Below are 25,267 nucleotides of genomic sequence, written 5' to 3'. Positions count from 1 at the left end.
AAGCTCCTTTCTACATCTTTTTAGCACACTACAATGTGCTGTCCCACACCTTTGTATCACACTACAAGCTGCTGTCCACACCTTTATATCACATTACAAGCTGCAGTCCACACCTTCTTGTCACACTACAAGTTACTGTCCACACCTTTGTATCACACTACAGTCTGCTGTCCCACACCTTTGTGTTACACTGCAATGTGCTGTCCCACACCTTTGTATCACACTACAAGCTGCAGTCCACACCTTTGTGTCATACTACAAGCTACTGTCCACACCTTTGTATCAAACTACGGTCTGCTGTCCCACACCTTTGCGTCACACTACAATGTGCTGTCCCACACCTTTGTGTCATACTAGAAGCTGCATTTCACACCTTTGTGTCACACTACAAGCTACTGTCCACACCTTTGTATCACACTGCAGTCTGCTGTCCCACACCTTCGTGTCACACTACAGTATGCTGTCCCATACCTTTGTGTCACACTACAAGCTACAGGCCACACCTTTGTATTACACTACAGTCTGCTGTCCACACCTTTGTATCACACTACTATCTGCTGTCCACACCTTTGTTTCACACTGCAATCTGCTGTCCAAACCTTTGTTTCACACTGCAATCTTCTGTCCCACACCTTTGTATCACACTACAATGTGGTACCCCACACCTTTGTATCACACTACAAGCTGCTGCCCACACCTTTGTATCACATTACAAGCTGCAGTCCACACCTTTATGTCATACTACAAGCTACTGTCCACACCTTTGTATCACACTACAGTCTGCTGTTGCACACCTTTGTGTCACACTACAATGTGCTGCCCCACACCTTTGTATCACACTACAAACTGCAGTCCACACCTTTGTGTCACACTACAAGCTACTGTCCACACCTTTGTATCACACTACAGTCTGCTGTCCCACACCTTTGTGTCACACTACAGTATGCTGTTCCATACCTTTGTGTCTCACAAGTTACAGGCCACACCTTTGTATTACACTACAGTCTGCTGTCCACACCTTTGTATCACACTACTATCCGCTGTCCACACCTTTGTTTCACACTGCAATCTCCATTGTATCACACTACAAGCTGCACTCCACACCTTTTATCACACTACAATGTGCTGCCCTACACCTTTGTATCACACTATAAGCTGCTGCCCACACCTTTGTATCACTTTAAAAGCTCATTCCACACGTATCACACAAGTTGCTGTCCACACATTTGTTTCATATTACAAGCTGCTGTTTATACCTATGTATCACACAACAATGTGGTCTCCCACACCTTTGTATCACACTACAAGCTCCTTTCTACATCTTTTTAGCACACTACAGTGTGCTGTCCACACCTTTATATCACACTACAAGCTGCAGTCCACACCTTCGTGTCACACTACACGCTACTGTCTACACCTTTGTATCACACTACAGCCTGTTGTCCCACACCTTTGTGTCACACAACATTCTGATGTACCACACCTTTGTGTCACACTACAAACTACTGTTCACACCTTTGTATCTCACTGCAGTCTGCTGTCCACATCTTTGTATCACACTGCTATCTGCTATCTACACCATTGTTTCACACTACAAGCTGCTGTCCCACAACTTTGTATCACACTACAGTGTGGTGTCCCACTTCTTTGTATCACACTACAAGCTGCTGTCCAAACCTTTGTATCATGCTACAATGTGCTGTCCCACACCTTTGTGTCACACTACAACTTGCGTTCCTGCATCTCTGTATCACACTACAACCTGCTTCCCACACCTTTATATCACATTAGAAGCTGCCTTCCACACATTTGTATCACACAACTTGCTGTCCATGCCTTTGTTTCACATTACAAGCTGCTGTCTACAGCTTTTTATCACACTACAATGTGCTGTCCCACATCTTTGTATCACAATACAAGCTGCAGCCCACACCTTTGTGTCACAGTACAAGCTACTGTCCACACCTTTGTATCACACTACAGTCTGCTATCCCACACCTTTGTGTCACATACCAGTGTGCTGTCCCACACCTTTGTGTCACACTACAAGCTACCGCCACACCTTTGTATCACACTACAGTCTGCTGTCCACACCTTTGTAGCACACTACTATCTGCTGTCCACACCTTTGTTTCACACTACAAGCTGCTGTCCACACCTTTGTATCGCACTGCAATGTGCTGTCCCACACCTTTGTATCACACTACAACTTGCTGTCCTACATCTTTGTATCACACTGCAACCTGCTGCCCACACCTTTGTCTCACATTAGAAGCTGCATTCCACACATTTGTATCACGCAAGTTGCTGCCCATATCTTTGTTTCACATTACAAGCTGCCATCTACACCTTTTTATCACACTACAGTGTGCTGTCCCCACACCTTTGTGTCAGACTACAAGCTACCGCCACACCTTTGTATCACACTACAGTCTGCTATCCCACACCTTTGTGTCACATAACAGTGTGCTGTCCCACACCTTTGTATCACACTACTATCTGCTGTCCATACATTTGTTTCACATTACAAGCTGCTGTCTACACTTTTTTATCATGCTACAATGTGTGGTCCCACATCTTTGTATCACACTACAAGCTGCTGTCCACAACTTTGTATCATGCTACAAGCTGCAGTCCACACCTTTGTGTCACACTACAAGCTACTGTCCACACCTTTGTATCACAGTACAGTCTGCTGTCCCACACCTTTGCATCACACTACAAGCTGCTGTCCACACCTTTGTATCATGCTACAAGCTGCAGTCCACACCTTTGTGCCACACTACAAGCTACTGTCCACACCTTTGTATCACAGTATAGTCTGCTGTCCCACACCTTTGTATCACACTACAGTCTGCTGTCCCACACCTTTGTATCACACTACAGTCTGCTGTCCCACACCTTTATATCACACTACAGTATGCTGTCCCATACCTTTGTATCAGACTACAAGCTGTTGGTGACACCTTTGTATCACACTACAGTCTGCTGTCCCACACTTTTGTATCACATTACAAGCTGTTGGTGACACCTTTGTATCACACTACAAGCTGTTGGTGACACCTTTGTATCACACTACAGTCTGCTGTCCCACACCTTTGTATCACACGACAAGCTGTTGGTGACACCTTTGTATCCCACTACAAGCTGTTGGTGACACCTTTGTGTCACACTACAAGCTGTTGGTGACACCTTTGTGTTACACTACAAGCTGTTGGTGACACCTTTGTATCACACTACAAGCTGTTGGTGACACCTTTGTGTCACACTACAAGCTGTTGGTGACACTTTTGTATCACACTACAAGCTGTTGGTGACACCTTTGTATCACACTACAAGCTGTTGGTGACACCTTTGTGTCACACTACAAGCTGTTGGTGACACCTTTGTGTCACATTACAAGCTGTTGGTGACACCTTTGTGTCACACTACAAGCTGCTGGTGACACCTTTGTATCACACTACAAGCTGTTGGTGACACCTTTGTGTCACACTACAAGCTGTTGGTGACACCTTTGTATCACACTACAAGCTGTTGGTGACACCTTTGTATCACACTACAAGCTGTTGGTGACACCTTTGTATCCCACTACAAGCTGTTGGTGACACCTTTGTGTCACACTACAAGCTGTTGGTGACACCTTTGTGTCACACTACAAGCTGTTGGTGACACCTTTGTATCACACTACAAGCTGTTGGTGACACCTTTGTGTCACACTGCAAGCTGTTGGTGACACCTTTGTATCCCACTACAAGCTGTTGGTGACACCTTTGTATCACACTACAAGCTGTTGGTGACACCTTTGTGTCACACTACAAGCTGTTGGTGACACCTTTGTGTCACATTACAAGCTGTTGGTGACACCTTTGTATCACACTACAAGCTGCTGGTGACACCTTTGTATCACACTACAAGCTGTTGGTGACACCTTTGTGTCACACTACAAGTTGTTGGTGACACCTTTGTATCACACTACAAGCTGTTGGTGACACCTTTGTGTCACACTGTACCCCTTGCATCTTGTAGTTCCACCATTCTTAGGAATATCCTTCCCTGATTCTACCCGAGTGTTTTAGTAGCTTGGGAATCTGTCCCAAAGGTTGAACTGGAAGAAAAGAGACATCAGATATAAAAGTTGGGAACTTACCATAATGCTAGGTCTGTTTTGTCTTGTTTTCATGTAGTTCAGCATCCCTTCCTCTGTCCCATAGTAGTTCAGCATCCCTTCGTCCATCCCATAGTAGTTCAGCATCCCTTCGTCCATCCCACAGCTGAAATTGTCATTTTTTAGAGTCTAGTCAAATGGTTAGACTTTACCAGGCCCTTGTCTTTGAACAGCCTTTTTTGCCTTCTTTCAGTTTCCCCTATTTCTACTTCATGTTTCGTAAGCCTGTATACATTTTATGGGATAACGTCTTATGTTTATAGGCAGGCAGACTCATTCTAAGACAATCTGGGAACTGAGGGAATTATGGGTAGAGGAGGATTCCGTGCTTGGATTCAAGCTACTGTAAAAGCGCTGAGGTTAGATCCATTCGGATCCGATAACCCAAAGGTTGAACTAGACAAAAACAAGACAACACAGATGTAGCAGTATGATAAGTACATAGCTTTTGTTTATGATTTGCTGTTGCAAGGAACTCCCTTGAATATTTAGTATTATGCTAAGTATCGTGCATGACTGTACATTCACTGCTCACTGGGCATTATCACTGTAGCTCCTCGTTGTAGCCATCGGCCACAATAGGCCTTGACAGTAATCCAGTGAGCTCGCTTCCACTGTAAGCACTGCTTCATTCGTCTTCTTTGCTTCTTAGCTCTTCTTTCTGTAGGATGTATCAGTGAATTTGTTTTGAACTTAGAGTGATTTTTTTTTCCCATGGGAGATACTGTGGAACATTTTTCTGTGGTAGGCACTGTGATCTCAGTGATTGTCTTCATGTAACTTATGCTCTTGTATAACTGCATTGACTTATACTGATATATAAATGCATTGGCTTATGCTGTTGTATAGCTGGACTGATTTATACTGTACAACTGCACTGACTTATCCTGTATAACTGCAGTGACATATGTTGTATAACTGCAGTGAAGTATGTTGTATAACTGCACTGACTTAAGTTGTATAACTGCATTGACTTATGTTGTATAACTGCAGTGACATATGTTGTATAACTGCACTGACTTAAGCTGTATAACTGCAGTGACTTATGTTGTATAGCTGCAGTGACTTATGTTGTATAACTGCACTGACTTATGTATAACTGCATTGACTTATGCTGTATAACCTCACTGCCTTATGCTGTATAACTGCAGTGACCTAGGCTGTATAATTGCAGTGACTTATGCTGTATAGCTGCAGTGACTTATGCTGTATAACCGCACTGACTTATGTTGTAGAGCTGCAGTGACTTATGTTTTATAACTGCACTGACTTAAGCTGTGTAACTGCACTGACTTATGCTGTATAACCACAGTGACTTATGCTGTATAGCTGCAGTGACTTATGCTGTATAACCGCACTGACTTATGTTGTAGAGCTGCAGTGACTTATGTTGTATAACTGTATTGATTTGTACTGTATAGCCAGACTGACTTAGGCTGTATAACTGCACTAACTTATGTATTGTAACTGCACTGACATATGCTGTTTGCACTGACTTATGCTGTACAACTGCATTGACTTATGCTGATGTTTCACTGTACTGACTTATGCTGTTTGCACTGACTTACACTGTATAACCGCACTGACTTAAGCTGTATAGCTGCACTGACTTATGTTGTATAACCGCACTGACTTATGCTGTATAACCACACTGACTTATGTTGTATAGCTTCACTGACTTATGCTGTATAACTGCACTGACTTAAGCTGTAGAGCTGCACTGACTTAAGCTGTATAACCGGACTGACTTATGCTGTATAACTGCAGAGATTTATGCTGTATAATTTTAGTGACTTATGCTGTATAACTGCACTGCCTTATGCTGTAGAACTGCAGTGCTTTATGTTGTATAACTGCCCTGACGTAAGCTGTATAACTGCACTGACTTATACTGTATAACCGCACTGACTTAAGCTGTATAACCACACTGACTTATGCTGATGTATAACTCCACTGATTTATGCTGTATAAACACTCAGACTTAACCTTTATAACCACACTGACTTATGTTGTATAACTGCACTGACTTATGCTGTATAACTGCACTAACTTATGCTGTATAACTGCACTAACTTTAACTGTATAAACGCACTGACTTAAGCTGTATAACTGCAGTGATTTATGCTGTATAATTTTAGTGACTTATGCTGTATAACTTTACTGACTTATGCTGTAGAGCTGCAATGATTTATGCTGTATAACCACTCTGACTTAAGTTGTATAACTGCACTGACTTATGCTGTTTAACCACACTGACTTACGCTGTATAACTTATGAGATTTTTGCTGTATAACCACCCTGACTTAAGCTGTATAACTGCACTGACATGCTGTATAACTGCAATGACGTATGCTGTATAAATGCACTGACATGCTGTTTAACTGCAGTGACTTATGCTGATATATAATTGTAATGGTAGCCTTGCAGTTCTGGGATTTAAACTCTACTTTTTCTTTTCTGTTTTTCAGCAAAAAGAAAAGAAATACATGCTACCTTTGGACAATCTGAAAGTACGAGATGTTGAAAAAAGTTTCATGTCCAGTAAACACGTGTTTGCTCTATTTAACACGGAGCAGAGGTAAGGAACTCTCCGACAGAAGGATCACATCAAGTCGACTCTGTAGTCTTCCTGAAGTAAATGAACTCTCTGTGTATGTACCAGTTTATAAAATGATACCTGAATATCTCTGCATTTTAACTGAGGTGTTATAATGCCTAGTTTGGTGAGTTTATCAATAATTCCTGAGTGAAGAATGGTATCAAAGGCCTTGGCCAGATCGAGGTAGGCTGTATGAACTGCCTTATTTTCATCCACAGCTCTGAGGAGTGCTTCCAGCGAGTACATCTTGAGATTTAGACTTCTAGCGTTGAGCAACATGACCCTCAGATTGCATTTATTTATAGCTGTTATGGTGGTAATTCAGTGTTTGGAACTCCACCTAAAAAAGGCACTATAGCGGTAGCAAGAGCCTTAGCCAGTACCCAGAAACCCAGAGGTGACAGATGCAGGTCATCTCTGGCAAAGCATCGAGGTCTGTCAGTCATGTCATTCCAAGCAGACCAATACTGAATCCCCTTAGAATGACACCAGAAACTTAGCTAGTTATTGAAGTCAATCATTTTCTGTTTGTACTGCGGCATCATTCTGGGTGACAGCTGGATGCTGCTCAGGGCTACGGTCATACCTGCCTGGGCCACAACTTTCGAGAGCTCCACCTTGTCTCTTTTCACGTAGTCCAGGGAGGTGCATCTCAGGTTATTCACACCCACATGGACAATGACAGAGTCATACTTGTACTTGATGTGGAGTGACCTGAGTACGTGTGTTATGTGTCGGATTCTGGTACCTGATCGACAGCTGACTGTTACTTTCTCCTTATTCAACCTAGTGAGTGTAGTGGGACATCAGTGTGCCTCACTATTGAGCCACCTATGATTATTGTATTGGGCAAGCTGTTTTGCCTTAGGGGCCTAGGTTGAGTGGCACACTGTCTAGGTGAGCTATGTGTCTTGTGGTTTATGCTGTGTTGTTGTGGTCAAGTGCGTTTCTGCCTTGGAGGTCTCTGCTGTTTAGGTATATTTCTATTGAGAGCCTCCACAAAGATGGGTGTGTGGTTTGTGTTTTTATGTGAGGGCTGTGATGGTGGGTGTTCTGAAGGGCTATGTGTTTCATGTGGTGTGGTGCAGCTGTTGACCTTCTCCTCTTGATCAGCTATTCTGGTCTTGGCTGGAGAGTGCATGGCTTCCAATTTGGAGATATAAGCACATCTCTCACAAGTCTAAGTGCTGGGAAGTAAGAGGAGAGCGTTGTCTGTGTACATGAGGCAGTTGCCACACTGCCTCAGAATGCCCAAGTTCACCAGGTTAATAGGAAAATGCACAGGAAACTGGCCGTTAGACATGCCAGGAGGGATGGTCATCATTACTAAGTACTGGAGCTGTTTCCTTATAGGACGTCTAGTGGTGATGACACTTGTGTGCTACAATAACTGCTACAAAAAGCCTGATGAAGTGCTAGGTAAATAAGACAAAGTACAAGAGAGAATAGATCTAACAAGATCTTAAGGGAAAATTGACAGTGCAAGGCTTGTGCATAATAGCACTGAGAGGGTGCTTAACAGAAACTTGTTAGGCACCCTTCTGATATCAGGAAAGGTGCTTAACAAGCTTTTTTTTCTCTTGTTTTGCAGTGTAATCACAGAGATATATGCACTGCAAATAAATATTAATGTAAACCACATGTCGTAAAACCTCCTATAACATTAATAGTCTTATTTTTAGTAAACCATTCAATAAGCCATGGTCTTATAGTAGTATTAAAAAGCAGTGTCATTTCAGTTCCTTGGCCTCCAGTAAATTATATAGGTCTCTACTTTTACCATCCATCCATCCTCAACCCCTTTTCCATTTTTGCACATGTGGTCAGGGTGTCACTTCAATAGTGACAGTCATCTCGAGCCAAGGTTTACACTGCCAGGTGACTAGCCCTGCCATGGTATTTCATCCGTACAACTCACTCTCACACATACTCACACCTACAGCCAATTTAAAGTGTCCGGTCCACCTACTGCATGTCTTTGGAATGTGGGAGGAAACCAAAGCACCTGGAGAAAACCACGCAAACACAGGGAGGACATGCAGACTCCGGACAGAAGGCACCACAGCTGAGAATTGAACCAGTGAACCTCTTGCTGTGAGGTGACAATGCTAACCTCTGCACTATGACCACGGCGATGTTCAAGTGTATTATTCACCTTCCATTTTTAATAACATCTATGTTCGTGTATCTAATGAGAAAGCTTTCTCGTGGTTTTGTCTACATAAAAACAACTGCAGCTTAAACACAATGCAATATAAATCACCCCCATTATGTGATAAAATAATCTTTTGCCTTAAATTTAAAACCCGGATATGGACATTAAATATAAGAACCTGTTTGGATAAATATACATCATCTGCTGTCTCCACAATGGTAAGTCCCTTTATACATGGATATATTTTTAGTGTATGTAAACTTTGCTAAGGTTCTTAGTGAATGTCTGATGTCTTCTAACTACTGGGAAAAGCCCAATACAAGGGAATTACAAAGAAGTACAGGAGGAGCTGGCTGGCTTTTAAGCATTCTCAACATCTGAAGCTTTATCTGCCAGTGAAAGAAGTGCAGTAAATTTCATCAAAAAATCCTGTTTGGCATCTACATTTCTGAAGTAAAGTCTAATACCAAACAGCTCTGGCTGACTAAGTTTGCAGATGACTGCAGGATAGGAGCAGTCATTGAATCCTCAAACAACTTAGCCACCCTGCAGGAAGGTTTGCCCTAAATAAATAACTGGTGCCAAAATCATGGACTGAAATGAAATGCCAAAAATGCATTATTGTATCGTTTGGGAAGTCATCTACCCTGGGGAACTACTACATTCACAACACAAGAGTTGACCCAGTTGCTCGGGATTTAGTATCTTATGTGGACAGTGACCTAATTATTGACCAACACGTGTCCTTGTTGCAAGAAGGCCCTTCTGTATTGCCCAGCTTATAAACAAAGGAATTGTAAGTGGCTCTAGAAATGTCATTGCACTCACTTTACTTCGCCCTCTTTAGGCCAGTCGAATGTAATGAATGCCCCTTTTGGAATGTATCTGTCCATAATCTTGCAGCAACTGGAATGTCCACAGAGAAACCTTATGAAAAGGGTACAAAACCTAAACATTATGTCCTACATGGACATGACTCAAAGCCCTTTCACTATACTCAGTATCCTAAAGACTGCTAAGTGGTGTTGTGTATCTGGAATACAAGGCATCCTGTGATCCATTACTGATGGATTTACTGCACATCAGGAAGTCAAATGGCATCAGAAACACTCAGTCTAGACATCTAAATCTCTTCTGCAGCATCAACAGAACAATTTGGAAGGACAGGTATATCTTGCAGAGGATACCGCTGCTATGGAACAGACTCCCCATCTACATAAAACAAAGTTTATCGCTGTCCATATTCAAGCACAACTTAGATCTACAGATGGGCAACAGAGAAGTTACCCCAGGACTGCCCCCTGTACTACTAATGTATAGAGGCAGCTCCTAAATGCTTTATCCCATGCATGGGTCCCCTCAGATTATCGATGGTATGATCTCGGTTACTCTGATTAGGGGTAATATGTAATTATCGACCATGGAGTGGGTAAGTCCAAGCTATAAACAAATGGGATAGGTTATTTTAAGCACAAAAAAGGGAAATTGTTTAGGCTTAAAATGGCCTGCAAGGGAAGCTAGCCTAGTATTTCTTGTGAACCTATAAGTAAATCAAAATTTGAAAACCAAGGGTAAACAGAAGTTGGTGCCTTTTTTTATAAAGATGTTTATTAAATTCACACCATATAAATAATGACACAGAAATACATATAGTTATAAAACTGATGAAAGTATTTTAATTTATTTATTTAACATTTGTTTATCGGGGAAGTCTGACTGGGCGCATTTGTCCATTTATTCTTTTCATGTGGTATACATAATGTTGTCTTTTTAACATTTATAATTCATTCCAAGATTATATAAATTGCTCAGTTTCTGCTTTCCCTTAACCCTCACGCCTCCTCCTGAACATTATTTTGCATGTATTGTTCCCATAAATTCCATTTACTTCCATGTAATTTGCTCTTTCATTTTTCTAAGGAGCCTGCCTCCAATTCTTTTATTTTCTTCTTACGATATTCAGTACTTCAGTTACAGCTGGTTTCGAGTTTGATCTCCATTTTGTAGTAATTACAGTTTTGGCAGCCAGTAACATTAAACATAGTGAGGCCTTACTATATCTAGGCAGTTCAGATCCTGTGTTCCAACTCAAAAGAAGTATTTGCTTAGTTACAGCCACCCCCCCCCAACATTTCTGAGAAATCACTCTCTAGAGAATTTTTAAACATGCCAGTGAATTACTTTCTCAAACATGTTTCCAATTACCTTTCTCTTTTCATTCACACCTTTAGCATTTGCTATCTACCCGAGGAAAAATAGCTGAAGTTTGCTTGGGATATAAAAATACCTATGCAAATGCTTCCATGCAAAAATTGTAAACCTTCAAGAAGTCGATGTCTTCTTCTCAGGAAACTGGTGCTCTACAGATGAAGAAAGTATCAATCCCATTTGCAGAAGTTTTGTGAAAATGTCACTAGTGTACAACACGATGAGGGGTTATAGGTCCAAGGAGATATAAAGGACTAGTGTACAACATGATGAGGGGTTATAGGTCCAAGGGGATATAAAGGACTAGTGTACAACATGATGAGGGGTTATAGGTCCATGGGGATATAAAGGACTAGTGTACAACATGATGAGGGGTTATAGGTCCATGGGGATATAAAGGAGAGAGGGAAAATGTCACTAGTGTACAACATGATGAGGGGTTATAGAGGTCCAAGGGGATATAAAGGACTAGTGTACAACATGATGACGGGTTATAGGTCCATGGGGATATAAAGGAGAGAGGGAAAATGACACTAGTGTACAACATGATGAGGGGTTATAGGTCCATGGGGATATAAAGGACTAGTGTACAACATGATGAGGAGTTATAGGTCCATGGGGATATAAAGGACTAGTGTACAACATGATGAGGGGTTATAGGTCCAAGGAGATATAAAGGACTAGTGTACAACATGATGAGGGGTTATAAGTCCAAGGAGATATAAAGGACTAGTGTACAACATGATGAGGGGTTATAGGTCCGTGGGGATATAAAGGACTAGTGTACAACATGATGAGGGGTTATAGGTCCAAGGAGATATAAAGGACTAGTGTACAACATGATGAGGGATTATAGGTCCATGGGGATATAAAGGAGAGAGGGAAAATGTCACTAGTGTACAACATGATGAGGGGTTATAGGTCCAAGGGGATATAAAGGACTAGTGTACAACATGATGAGGGGTTATAGGTCCATGGGGATATAAAGGACTAGTGTACAACATGATGAGGGGTTATAGGTCCATGGGGATATAAAGGACTAGTGTACTACATGATGAGGGGATATAGGTCCAAGGGGATATAAAGGACTAGTGTACAACATGATGAGGGGTTATAGGTCCATGGGGATATAAAGGACTAGTGTACAACATGATGAGGGGTTATAGGTCCAGGGAGATATAAAGGACTAGTGTACAACATGATGAGGGGTTATAGATCCATGGAGATATAAAGGACTAGTGTACAACATGATGAGGGGTTATAGGTCCAAAGAGATATAAAGGACTAGTGTACAACATGATGAGGGGTTATAGGTCCAAGGAGATATAAAGGACTAGTGTACAACATGATGAGGGGTTATAGGTCCATGGGGATATAAAGGAGAGAGGGAAAATGTCACTAGTGTACAACATGATGAGGGGTTATAGGTCCAAAGAGATATAAAGGACTAGTGTACAACATGATGAGGGGTTATAGGTCCAAAGAGATATAAAGGACTAGTGTACAACATGATGAGGGGTTATAGGTCCAAGGAGATATAAAGGACTAGTGTACAACATGATGAGGGGTTATAGGTCCATGGGGATATAAAGGAGAGAGGGAACATGTCACTAGTGTACAACATGATGAGGGGTTATAGGTCCAAGGAGATATAAAGGACTAGTGTACAACATGATGAGGGGTTATAGGTCTATGGGGATATAAAGGACTAGTGTACAACATGATGAGGGGTTATAGGTCTGTGGGGATATAAAGGACTAGTGTACAACATGATGAGGGGTTATAGGTCCAAGGGGATATAAAGGGCTAGTGTACAACATGATGAGGGGTTATAGGTCCATGGGGATATAAAGGAGAGAGGGAAAATGTCACTAGTGTACAACATGATGAGGGGTTATAGGTCCATGGGGATATAAAGGACTAGTGTACAACATGATGAGGGGTTATAGGTCCATGGGGATATAAAGGAGAGAGGGAAAATGTCACTAGTGTACAACATGATGAGGGGTTATAGTTCCAAGGAGATGTAAAGGACTAGTGTACAACATGATGAGGGGTTATAGTTCCAAGGAGATGTAAAGGACTAGTGTACAACATGATGAGAGGTTATAGGTCCAAGGGGATATAAAGGACTAGTGTACAACACGATGAGGGGTTATAGGTCCAAGGGGATATAAAGGAGAGAGGGAAAATGTCACTAGTGTACAACATGATGAGGGGTTATAAGTCCAAGGGGGTATAAAGGACTAGTGTACAACATGATGAGGGGTTATAGGTCCATGGGGATATAAAGGAGAGAGGGAAAATGTCACTAGTGTACAACATGATGAGGGGTTATAGGTCCAAGGGGATATAAAGGACTAGTGTACAACACGATGAGGGGTTATAGGTCCAAGGAGATATAAAGGAGAGAGGGAAAATGTCACTAGTGTACAACATGATGAGGGGTTATAAGTCCATGGGGATATAAAGGACTAGTGTACAAAATGATGAGGGGTTATGGGTCCATGGGGATATAAAGGAGAGAGGGAAAATGTCACTAGTGTACAACATGATGAGGGGTTATAGGTCCAAGGGGATATAAATGAGAGAGGGAAAATGGCTTTTAAATAGCAAACAAACAAATGAATAACCAAAAGAGAAAAAAATAGCAGGATAATAAAAGTATTTTTTCTAACATTGTATAGAAGTATATGTCCTTCAAGAACATAGTCTTGCTTGGTTTTGTGATGTTAAGGGAACTCATACGGTCATCTAGATGCATGTGGTGGCAGCAAAGCTGTAGTGCCTTCTGATGTACTAGGAAAAGAACCCTAGCCAGGTACTCTAAGAAGCAGGAGTGAGGCTTTGCTTTGGGGTGAAACTAGCTAACATTCATGTCCAGATGCCAAAGCTCAGTCTGTTTAAGTGGGGATTGTGTATGGCCTGACATGAGTGGACTGTTATTGTCTATTACCAGCTTGGACATTCTGGTAGGAACTGTACCAAACGGGGTTCTTTAACAGAAACTAATACTTATAAAGAGACTACCCTTTACTGCTGAGACCTTAGGTCCACTCATTTTGCATTTAACTGGCCAGTGTCACCCTCAGGTTTGAGCTGGGTGGGGAGATAAATATATACAATACTGGGGGAAGGATGTTGGGATTATAGAATTGCTGTGTATGTATGTATGAGGGAGTGTGAACTAAGTATCTTTTTCTCTATCAGTGTATTCTTTCAGCTAGGTGTAGTCATAATTGCTCACACCTTTCCATGTCCACATCTCCATCCTGCTGATGTGACCTTGTCAGTTCAATTCTCTGCTGCAATGAGACCTCGTACTGTTGTTTTTGCTACCATGTATGAGGCACTGAAGTTTTACTTTTGTGATCTTAATTCTAGTTAACACTTCCCTTCCAGTACAATGCCACTAACCAAAGAGTTCAGAGGCATGTTTGCACTTGCAGTTCAGAGTTAAGATACCTTTAAGGGTTAGGCACATGCATTATTAATGGTGCAAATATTTCATATTTTCATACCGGATCGGTCGAGGCCTGGGTTAACAACGACTGCCACCAGTATTGTTAGCCAACAGGGTGCTGCCGGAAATTGGGCTACTGTTGGCCGAAGGAGAAGAGGAGGGCGAAGGCATACCCGAAGGCAGGAAGAGAGGAGGAAGGTTAGGAGTGTAGCAGTGAGGGTAGGAACTTTGAATGTTGGCAGTATGACTGGTATAGGAAGAGAGCTAGCTGATATGATGGAGAGAAGGAAGGTTGATATATTGTGCGTGCAAGAGACCAGATGGAAGGGAAGTAAGGCCAGGTGTTTAGGAAATGGGTTCAAATTGTTCTATCATGGTGTGGATGGCAGGAGAAATGGGGTAGGGGTTATACTAAAGGAACAATATGCCAAGAGTGTTTTAGACATGAAGAGAGTGTTTGACAGAGTGATGTTTATGAAGCTCGAAATTGATGGTGTAATGATGAATGTTGTTAGTGCATATGCTCCACAAGTTGGGTGCGCGATGGATGAGAAAGAGAAATTTTGGAGTGAGTTGGATGAAGTTGTGGTGAGTGTACCCAAGGGTGAGAGACTAGTGATTGGAGTGGACTTTAATGGGTATGTGGGTGAAGTGAACAGAGGGAATGAGGAAGTGATGGGTAGGTATGGTGTTGAGAGGAATGCAGAAGGTCAGATGATTGTGGATTTTGCGAAAGGGATGGACATGGCTGTGGTGAATACGTATTTTAAGAAGAGGGAGGAGCATAGGGTGACATGCAAGAGTGGAGGAAGATGTACACAGGTGGATTATATCCTATGTAGGAGGGCCAGTCTGAAGGAGATTGGAGACTGTAAAGTGGTGGCAGGGGAAAGTGTAGTTAAGCAGCATAGAATGGTGGTCTGTAGGATGATGTTGGTGATCAAGAAGAGGCGGAGGAGTGTGAAAGGCAGTGCCAAGGATTAAATGGTGGAAGTTAAAAAAGGGTGATTGTGAAGTGGAGTTTAGGGGAGAGTTAAGACAGGCACTGGGAGGCAGTGGAGAGTTACCGAATAGCTGGGTAACTACAGCAGAACTAGTAAGGGAGACTGCTAGAAAGGTGCTTGGTGTGACATCTGGACAGAGGAAGGAGGACAAGGAGACCTGGTGGTGGAATGAGGAAGTACAGGAGAGTATACAGAGGAAGAGGCCAGCGAAGAAGAAGTGGGATTGTCAAAGAGATGAAGAAAGTAGACATGAGTATAAGGAGATGAGGCGCATGGCAAAGAAAGAGGTGGCGAAAGCTAAGGATAAGGCATATGGAGAGTTGTATGAGAGACTGGACACTAAAGAGGGAGAAAAGGACCTGTACCAATTGGCCAGACAGAGGGACAGAGCTAGGAAAGATGTGCAGCAAGTAAGGGTGATAAAGGATAGTGAGGGGAAAGATACTCACAAGAGAGGAGAGTGTGTTGAGTAGATGGAAAGAGTATTTTGAGATGCTGATGAATGAAGAGAATGAGAGAGAGAGAAGGTTGGATGATGTGGGGATAGTGAATCAGGAAGTGAAACAGATTAGCAAGGAGGAAGTAAGGATAGCTATGAAGAGGATGAAGAATGGAAAGGCTGTTGGCCCAGATGACATACCAGTGGAAGCATGGAGGTGCTTAGGAGAAATGGCAGTGGAATTTTTAATCAGATTGTTTAATGAAATTTTGGAAAGTCAGAGGATGCCTGAGGAGTGGAGAAAAAGTGTTTTGGTACCTATCTTTAAGAATAAGGGTGATGTGCAGAGCTGCAGTAACTACAGAGGGATACAATTGATCAGTCATAGCTTGAAGTTATGGGAAAGAGTAGTGGAAGCTAGGTTAAGAAGGGAGATGATGATTAGTGATCAGCAGTATGGTTTCATGCCAGGAAAGGGCACTACAGATGCAATGTTTGCACTGAGAGTGTTATTGGAGAAATAGAGAGAAGGTCAGAAGGAGTTGCATTGTGTCGTTGTAAAGCATATGACAGGGTGCCTAGAGAAGAGTAGTTGTATTGTATGAGGAAGTCAGGAGTGGCAGAGAAGTATGTAAGAGTGGTACAGGATATGTACGAGGGTAGTGTGACAGTGGTGAGGACAGCAGTGGGAGTGACAGATCCGTTTAAGGTGGAGGTGGGATTACATCAAGGATCAGCTCTGAATCCTTTCTTATTTGCAGTGGTGATGGACAGGTTGACAGATGAGATCAGATAGGAGGCCCCGTGGACTATGATGTTTGCAGATGACATTGTGATCTGTAGTGAGAGTAGGAATCAGGTTGAGGAGACTCTGGAGAGGTGGATATATGCTCTAGGGAGCAGAGGAATGAAGGTCAGCAGGGCTAAGACAGAATATATGTGTGTAAATGAGAGGGAGGGTAGAGGAATGGTGAGGATGCAGGGAGTAGAGTTGGTAAAGGTGGATGAGTTTAAGTACTTGGGATCAACAGTTCAGAGTAATGGTGAATGTGGAAGAGAGGTGAAGAAGAGAGTACAGGCAGGGTGGAATGGGTGGAGAAGAGTGTCAGGAGTGATTTGTGACAGACGGGTACCAGTAAGAGTGAAAGGGAAGGTATACAAGAGGGTAGTGAGACCAGCTATGTTATATGGGTTGGAGACAGTGGCACTGACAAAAAGGCAGGAGTCAGAGCTGGATGTTGCAGAGTTAAAGATATTAAGATTTGCACTGGGTGTGACTAGGATGGATAGGATTAGGAATCAGTATATTAGAGGGTCAGCTCATGTTGGACAGTTTGGAGACAAAGCAAGAGAGACGTGATTGCGTTGGTTTGGACATGTGCTGAGGAGGGATGATGGGAAAAGGATGCTAAGGATGGAGCTGCCAGGTAAGAGTAAAAGAGGAAGGCCTAAGATAAGGTTTATGGATGTGGTGAGAGAGGACATGCAGGCAGTTGGTGTGACAGAGCAAGATGCAGAGGATAGGAAGAAATGGAAAGAGATGATCCGCTGTGGCGACCCCTAATGGGAAAAGCCGAAAAATGATGACGATGATGATGATGATGATGATTGTTATTTTAACTGTAACCCCCATGTATTCTAGAAGTACCAAGTGCTAGAAGGCAGTGGACTTGTTTCTATATGCATTTTAGAGTTATGATGCCTTTGGGGGTTAGGCATGTACGTTACCATATTAACCCTAATGCCCTACTTTCTGCCAGGGGTTGTTAGAGCAGCACACCAAACTCTTCCCTCCTGAAAAGGGAAAACATCAGTGAATACCTCATTCCACTGCCTGTCACTGAATCCATAGTGCTTATATCATAGTCAGAAGCAGCCCCACCCAGAAAGATAGACCTTATACGTTATGGAAATACCCAGTCATGACATGTCTACCATGTCCTGCCATAACCAACATCTGATATAACAAGTATAATTTTTTAAGTTTTAAATAAACAGGTAAATGTTGGAAGCTGGGAAATGTGCTCTTTTTGTCAAACGTTCTGCATGGAAGAGGTTTAGACCTCAAGTCTCATTTTCATTGCGTGGACTGGTGGTATTCCTGGTGGTATTCCTGGATTCTTGGGCATCTTAGGTGTCTGCATTTCTGTCCATGTCTCAGCACTTCATTCTTATTCAGAGTTTAGTTATTTGTTCTTTGTGTTCCTCCACCACATCCATTTAATTTCCTGTTGCCTTTTTTTTTGTTAGCAAAACATGTGGAATAAATGAGGATCCTGCCTAAACTCTGTTCTGATTAACCCAGATTGGCTGCCTTCAGATGATGCCATTTTGTCAAGTTTGTCTGTTCAGTGTCAGAAACATAGCTGATGAAATCGCAGCCTGAAGACAACATACCCAGACGTTGAGTGGGAAAAACTGACAGGGCTGTTTGTAAATATGCTAAGTGTATCACTGGTGTGTGTGTACGCATGTGTGTTTGTGTGCTTGTGTGTGCCTGTGCACGTGCGTGTACACATATGTGTGTATGTGCACGTGTGCATGTATATGTGCATGCATATGTGTATATGTGTGTGTTTGCACACGGGCATGTATACGTGCGTGTATGTTCATATGTGTGTGTGTATGTGTGTGTGTCTGTGTGTATATGTGTGTATATGCATGTATATGTATGTGTGTGTGTTTGTGTGTGCACATATGTGCATGCACATGTAAGTGTTGTGTGTTTGTGTGTGTATGCATGCACGTGAATGTCTGTACATGTGGATGTGTGTGTGCACGTGTGTGTGACTGGGTGTGCATTTGTGTGTGTGAGTGAGTGTGTGTGCATGTGTGTGACACACGTGTATGTGCCCATGCGTGTGTGTGTGTGTGTGTGTGTGTGTGTGTGTGTGTGTGTGTGTTTGCGTGTGCATTTGCTTGTGCTAGACATAGTTTACTTGTTTGCACACCACTGTTTCACTGCTAGGCATTTTGATGTAGAAACATGCCTGAATACAGAATGCGATGTGGCAAAAATTATTTCTTTCTTTCATGTGGCATTTGGTTATAGTATAGTACTACTTAGGGAGCAAATATGGTGGAGTTTACTTTCTTCACCTATCCGGTCCTTTTAAGACATTTAAAGAAAGACGTGCTATAACCTTAAGTCCACTGCTAACCAGCATCTTTACAAACCTGACACAGGTATTCCGATGGGCCCCCTCCAAATCTTAACACCTAGCATTAAATATCACAGTCCAGAAATGTTGAGCTACTCAGCAATAGCACAATCCAGAGTATTTTCAAATACACTTCTTAAAAAAGAGCCAGGAGCAATTACGTTTTCAGTTGTACTGAGAAAATAAAAGACTAGTATTCCCAGCCTCAGTTATACCCCAGTATGCATTCTGAATGTGTAGTGTTACAGCTCATTGTTATGTATGAGTATCGACATGTAACTACTCAGTTATACCCCAGTATGCATTCCGAATGTGCAGTGTTACAGCGCAATGTTATGTATGAGTACTGACATGTAACCACTCAGTTTTACACCAGTGTGCATTCCGAATGTGCAGTGTTACAGCGCAATGTTATGTATGAGTATTGACATGTAACCACTTAGTTATACTCCAGTATGCATTCTGAATGTGTAGTGTTACAGCTCATTGTTATGTATGAGTACTGACATGTAACCACTCAGTTTTACACCAGTGTGCATTCCGAATGTGCAGTGTTACAGCACATTCCTCTCTCCTTGCACTTTACTAACAAAGTAAAAATTGCAGTATATTTTTCTTTTGCCTTTTTTTAAAAGTACTCAGTTGTATTTATTCTGCTCCATTTATTACTGCTTGGTAGTAGCCTCATTAAATTTTAACTGTTACTCTAAGCCTTTTGGTTTAAGTACTTGAGCTCCAGACCAGTTGTTTTACATTAAGAAGGTTTGTGGACTGCACTGTTGTGGCAGAACAGATAGCTTACATCCTTCTAAGTTGGGAAATGCTGATTGAAGGCTAGGTGTCTGTTATTCTAAAAGTGTATTAGTTCTGGTTTAAGCACTTGGGCGTCAGGCCAGTTATTTTTCATTAAGAAGGTTTGTGGTCTGCACTCTTGGGGGAGAAGAGGCTAGATTCTGCCCTTCTGAACTGGGAATTTCTGGTTAAAGGCTTATTGTGCCTGCTTATTTGAACTGTTTCTTTCTGAAATTGGTGGGCCTTGGTTACTGTAGCTTAGACTAGATTCAGGCATCCTGAATCTAGTTGTGTTTGTATAACTTTTGCACTAATCTAGGCCATCTTGTTTGGAGAAGGTTTCCCTGCAACCTAGTGGCAGGAGTGTGTGATTAGAACTTGTCAGATTGAAGACTGCTGGAACAGGGCTCAGTTTTGAGTTTTTTTACTGGTTAATTGGGTAATTTGTTTAAATCAGTTTGCTTGTTTTCTATTGTTATATATAAAAATTGCACTTTATTCACCTGCTTTTACTGTATTTGTGTTTCTTCCTACTTTATTACTTTATTTTGCTTTTGCTGCTTGTTCTTAAAGTACTTAATTGCATTTATTCTGTTGCATTTATTACTGCTTGTTATTAACCTGATTAAATTGTAATTGTTATTCTAAGCCTTTGGTTGAAGCACTTGGGCTTCAGACCAGTTGTTTTACATTAAGAAGGTTTGTGGTCTGCACTGTTGTGGCAGGACAGGTAGCTTACATCCTTCTAAGTTGGGAGTTGCTGATTGAAGGCTTAGTGTCTGTTATTCTAAAAGTGTATTAGTTCTGGTTTAAGCACTTGAGCTTTGGGCCAGTTATTTTACATTAAGAAGGTGTGGTGTGCACTCTTGTGGGAGGAGAAGGTAGATTCTGCCCTTCTGAGCTGGGAGTTTCTGGCTAAAGGCTTATTGTGCCTGTTTATTTGAACTGTTTCTTTCTGAAACCGGTGTGCCTTGGTTGCTGTAGCATAGACTAGATTCAGGCATCCTGAATCTAGTTTTGTTTGTATAACTTGAGCGCTAATCCAGGCCATCTCTTTTGGAGAAGCTTCCTCTGCACTCTAGTAGCAGGAGTGTGCAGTTAGAACTTGTCTGATTGAAGACTGCTGGAACAGGGCTCAGTTTTTAGCTTTTTTACTGGTTAATTGGGTAATTTGTTTAAATCAGTTTGCTTGTTTTCTATTGTTATATAAAAAATTGCACTTTATTCATCTGCTTTTACTGTATTTGTGTTTCTTCCTACTGAATTACTTTATTTTGCTTTTGCTGCTTGTTCTTAAAAGTACTTAATTGCATTTATTCTGCTGCATTTATTACTGCTTGTTAGTAGCCTGATTAAATTGTAACTGTTATTCTAAGTCTTTGGTTTTAAGCACTTGGGCTTCAGACTAGTTGTTTTACATTAAGAAGGTTTGTGGTCTGCACTGTTGTGGCAGGACAGGTAGCTTACATCCTTCTATGTTGGGAGTTGCTGATTGAAGGCTTATTGTCTGTTATTCTAAAAGTGTATTAGTTCTGGTTTAAGCATTTGGGCTTTGGGCCAGTTATTTTACATTAAGAAGGTGTGGTGTGCACTCTTGTGGGAGGAGAAGGTAGATTCTGCCCTTCTGAGCCGGAAGTTTCTGGCTAAAGGCTTAGTGTGCCTGTTTATTTGAACTGCTTCTTTCTAAAATTGGTACGCCTTGTTTGCTGTAGCATAGTCTAAATTCAGACCTGCTGAATCTAGCTTTGTGTGTATAACCTGAGCACTAATCCGACCATCTTTTTTTGGAGAAGGTTCCCCTGCACCCTAGCGACAGGAGTGTGCAGTTAGAACTTGTCTGATCGAAGACTGCTGGAACGGGGCTCAGTTTTTAGCTTTTTATTGGTTAATTGGTTAATTTGTTTAAATCAGTTTGCTCATTTGCTACTGTTATATTAATATATATATATATATATATATATATATATATATATATATATGTATATATACACACATACACTTTATGCATCGCTACTTAGCTAGGGTTAAACTATTCCCAGTGCCATAAAGTCTGCTCTTCAAATTTTCCCTTAGAACTAGCCATTTTTTTAGTTTTAGCACTAAAATCTGTTTCTTTGAGCTCAGCACTTGTTCAGAACACGTTGTAAGCACTAAATAAGATACAAATTACTACAGCACTCAACTTTCCTCACTTATCTGGAGGAAAACAGTTTTTAGCACTTAATAAATAAGCATCTATCCAGGCATGTTTAAGGGTCAGCTCCCGGTGTTTTCTCCTTTCTACCTGATGAATCTGGGCATCTTGGGGCAGAAATTGCCTCATGTACACAGACAACCCTCTCCTCCAACCACCCAACACTACAACCTGTGAGAGATGCACTTAAAATAGCCAAACTGGAAGCAAAGCTCTCGTCACCCAAGACTGGACTAGACAGTCAAGAGGAGAAGGTAAACACTTGCACCACACCACTCTCTTCACATAGTCCCTCAAAACCTACACCACCAAAACACACAAATAGAAACATGAAACACACACCTACATTTGCCGAGGCTCTCATTATAAATCTACTCAAGCAACAGAGACCACCAAAGCAGAAATGCAAGCAGTCTCCACCCCCCAACACAACCCAAATGACACATAGCCCACAAACTTAGTGTGCCACTCAACCATAGCCCATAAGGCATAACAACATACCCAACACTCTTGTCATAGGTGACTCTATAGTCAGGCACACTGATGTTCCACTCACCAGGCTAAACAAGGAGAAAGTTACTCTCAGCTGCCTGTCAGGTGCCAGGATCTGCCACATAATGCACACACTCAGGTCACTCCACAACAAGTACAAATATGACTGTCATTGTCCATGTTGGTGTGAATGACCTGAGGTGTACCTCCCTGGACTACATGAAAAGAGACATGGAGGAGCTCTCTGATCTTGTAGCCCAGGCAGGTATGACCCTAGCCCTGAGTCGTATCCTGCCATCACCCAGAGTGATACCACAGTACAAGGACAAAACGATTGACTTCAACAATTGGCTAAGCTTCTGGTGTCATTCTAAGGGGATCCAGTATCTGTCTGCCTGGGATGACATGATCGACAGACCACAATGCTTTGCCAGAGATGACCTGCACCTGTCACCCTTGGGATTCTGGATACTGGCTAAGGCTCTTGACACCCCTGTATTGGCTTTTTAGGCAAGGTTCAAATTACAAATTCACCACCTTAACAGGTGCAAACAAACAAAATCTGAGGGTAATGTTACTCAATGCTAGAAGTCTAAACCTCAAAATGAATTCACTGGAGGCACTCCTTAAAATGGAGAACATCGACATCTGTGCAGTTACAGAGACCTGGTTCAAGGCTCCAGAGAGCACCCCTGCATTACCAGGCTATAATTCATACCACACCTTTCCCTGACCTAACCTGGACTGAAACACTAAAGGCGGAGGTGTGTCCATATTCATTAAGGATATCCACACCTCCGGGCTAGTTGCTCAGCATAATGCATCCGAGATTATCCAAGTGCAGCAAACTCTGGGAAAGACCGCAATCCAAATTGTAACTTGCTACAGATCCCCCACCATGCCCCAGGATTCCCTCTCCTCATTTTTTGATACACTGGAAAATATTAGGGTACAACCCAACACCCTAATAATGGGCGATTTCAACTACCCCACCATTAACAGGGAAAACTACTCATGTAACAGCTATTTTCCTCAACGTTTTCTGGAATTCATAAATTCCAACGCCTTGGATCAACTTATCAACACCCCCACCAGGGGGAGCAATATCCTAGACCTGGTCATTTCCAACATGGGAAACCAGTGTTCCACACCAGAGGTCAATTCCTCGTTGGTCAGATCCGACCACAAGCTAATCACCCTAGACATCCACATCCCACCCTCACCCCCCATTAGGGAAACCACTGTAAAAAATTTCTCCAAAGCCAACTTCATGCTTCTTAAGACAGAAGTGGCAAACTTCACGACACCCATTCGCAGATGGACAATAGAGATACGACTGCTGACTCCTACACAAATGCACTTTATAAGCACTTGCATGAGTGCATGGATCATGCTATCCTTAACAGAACCAAGATGCTATCCTCCAAAAAAAGGAAGCCAATCTGGTGGTCCCCTGCTGTAAAGAAAATCTGCAACAGAAGAAATAAACTGTTGCAAAAAAGAGTAAAATCCCATGATTGGAGGAACTCCCTGGTCAGCTTCAGTAAGAAGCTGAGATCCCTCATAAAATCCTCCAAAGCTAGTTAGAAAACAAAATCACCACTGATTCTAAACACAACCACAAAGCATTTTATAGCTATGTCAAGAATGTCAATAACAACACTCAGATCTGCTCTGAGTTACAGCACAATGGCACTAAATATACAGAACCAACTGATATTGCCAACATCCTGGCATATAGGTTCAGTGCTAACTTTACCCCACTTTCACCCCCTAAAGGGCCCATCTCTATACCGGAAGAATGTAAAGTTCCTGTAATCATGGCTGCACAGGTAAAAAACACACCCTCCAAAGCCAAGATGACAACATCCATGGGGCCTGACAACATCCCAGGCTGCATTCTACACAAACTGCAGAATGAACTGGCACCTCACCTAAGCACCATGTTCAATCACAGCCTCACCTCAGGCTTTGTGCCCACTGAATGGCGCACAGCGATGGTTATACCACTCCACAAATGGGGAGCCACCACAGACCCTGGGAACTACCGCCCCATTAGCCTAACAAGCCTGGTCTGCAAGGCCATGCAACGTAACATCATTATAAACAAAGACATTGTTAATCTCCAAACTCTGGAACCCACCCAGTTTGGGTTTGTAAAAGGCAGCTCATGTCTCCTAAACCTGATAGACTTGTTTGAAGAAGTCACCAAAGCCGTAGACAAGGGTAAGGCGGTTCACACAGCCTATCTAGATCTTGCCAAGGCTTTTGCCACCACCCCCAACTCTGGAATTATAGATAAACTCACTAAACTAGGTATAAATCCCTATGTCACAAGATGGGTTGCCAACTGGCTTACTGACATAACCCACACTGTGAAAGTAGCAGACTCCAAATCCGACTTCAGCCCAGTGACAAGTGGAGTACCACAGGGTTCAGTCCTGGGTCCTCTCCTGTTTGGTATCTACTTTACTGAAGTACAGGCTAACACAGAAGGTCTTTGGCTAACGAAGTCCGCTGATGACTGCAAAGTAGGAGTCATAATCGAAACCCCTAAAAATGTGGGCATCCTACAAAAGGGCCTCATGGATATAG

General features: G+C 42.2%; 1 protein-coding gene across 3 annotated transcripts in view; it reads left to right on the top strand.

Moving 5' to 3' along the window:
* The window catches only part of DNM3 (dynamin 3), a 2,680,418-nt gene that overhangs the window by 1,718,921 nt on the left and 936,230 nt on the right, over positions 1-25,267 (top strand). For all 3 annotated transcript variants that reach the window (XM_044085220.1, XM_044085219.1, XM_044085218.1), the window contains exon 15: positions 6,634-6,743. In XM_044085220.1, coding sequence (XP_043941155.1) covers positions 6,634-6,743 — 110 coding nt within the window. The remainder of the gene's footprint in view (positions 1-6,633; positions 6,744-25,267) is intronic.

Source organism: Protopterus annectens, chromosome 10.part0 (genome assembly GCF_019279795.1).
Source record: "Protopterus annectens isolate FY-2018-M chromosome 10.part0, PAN1.0, whole genome shotgun sequence".
Lineage (NCBI taxonomy): Eukaryota > Metazoa > Chordata > Ceratodontiformes > Protopteridae > Protopterus > Protopterus annectens.
This window is presented reverse-complemented; position numbering and strand designations above follow the sequence as displayed.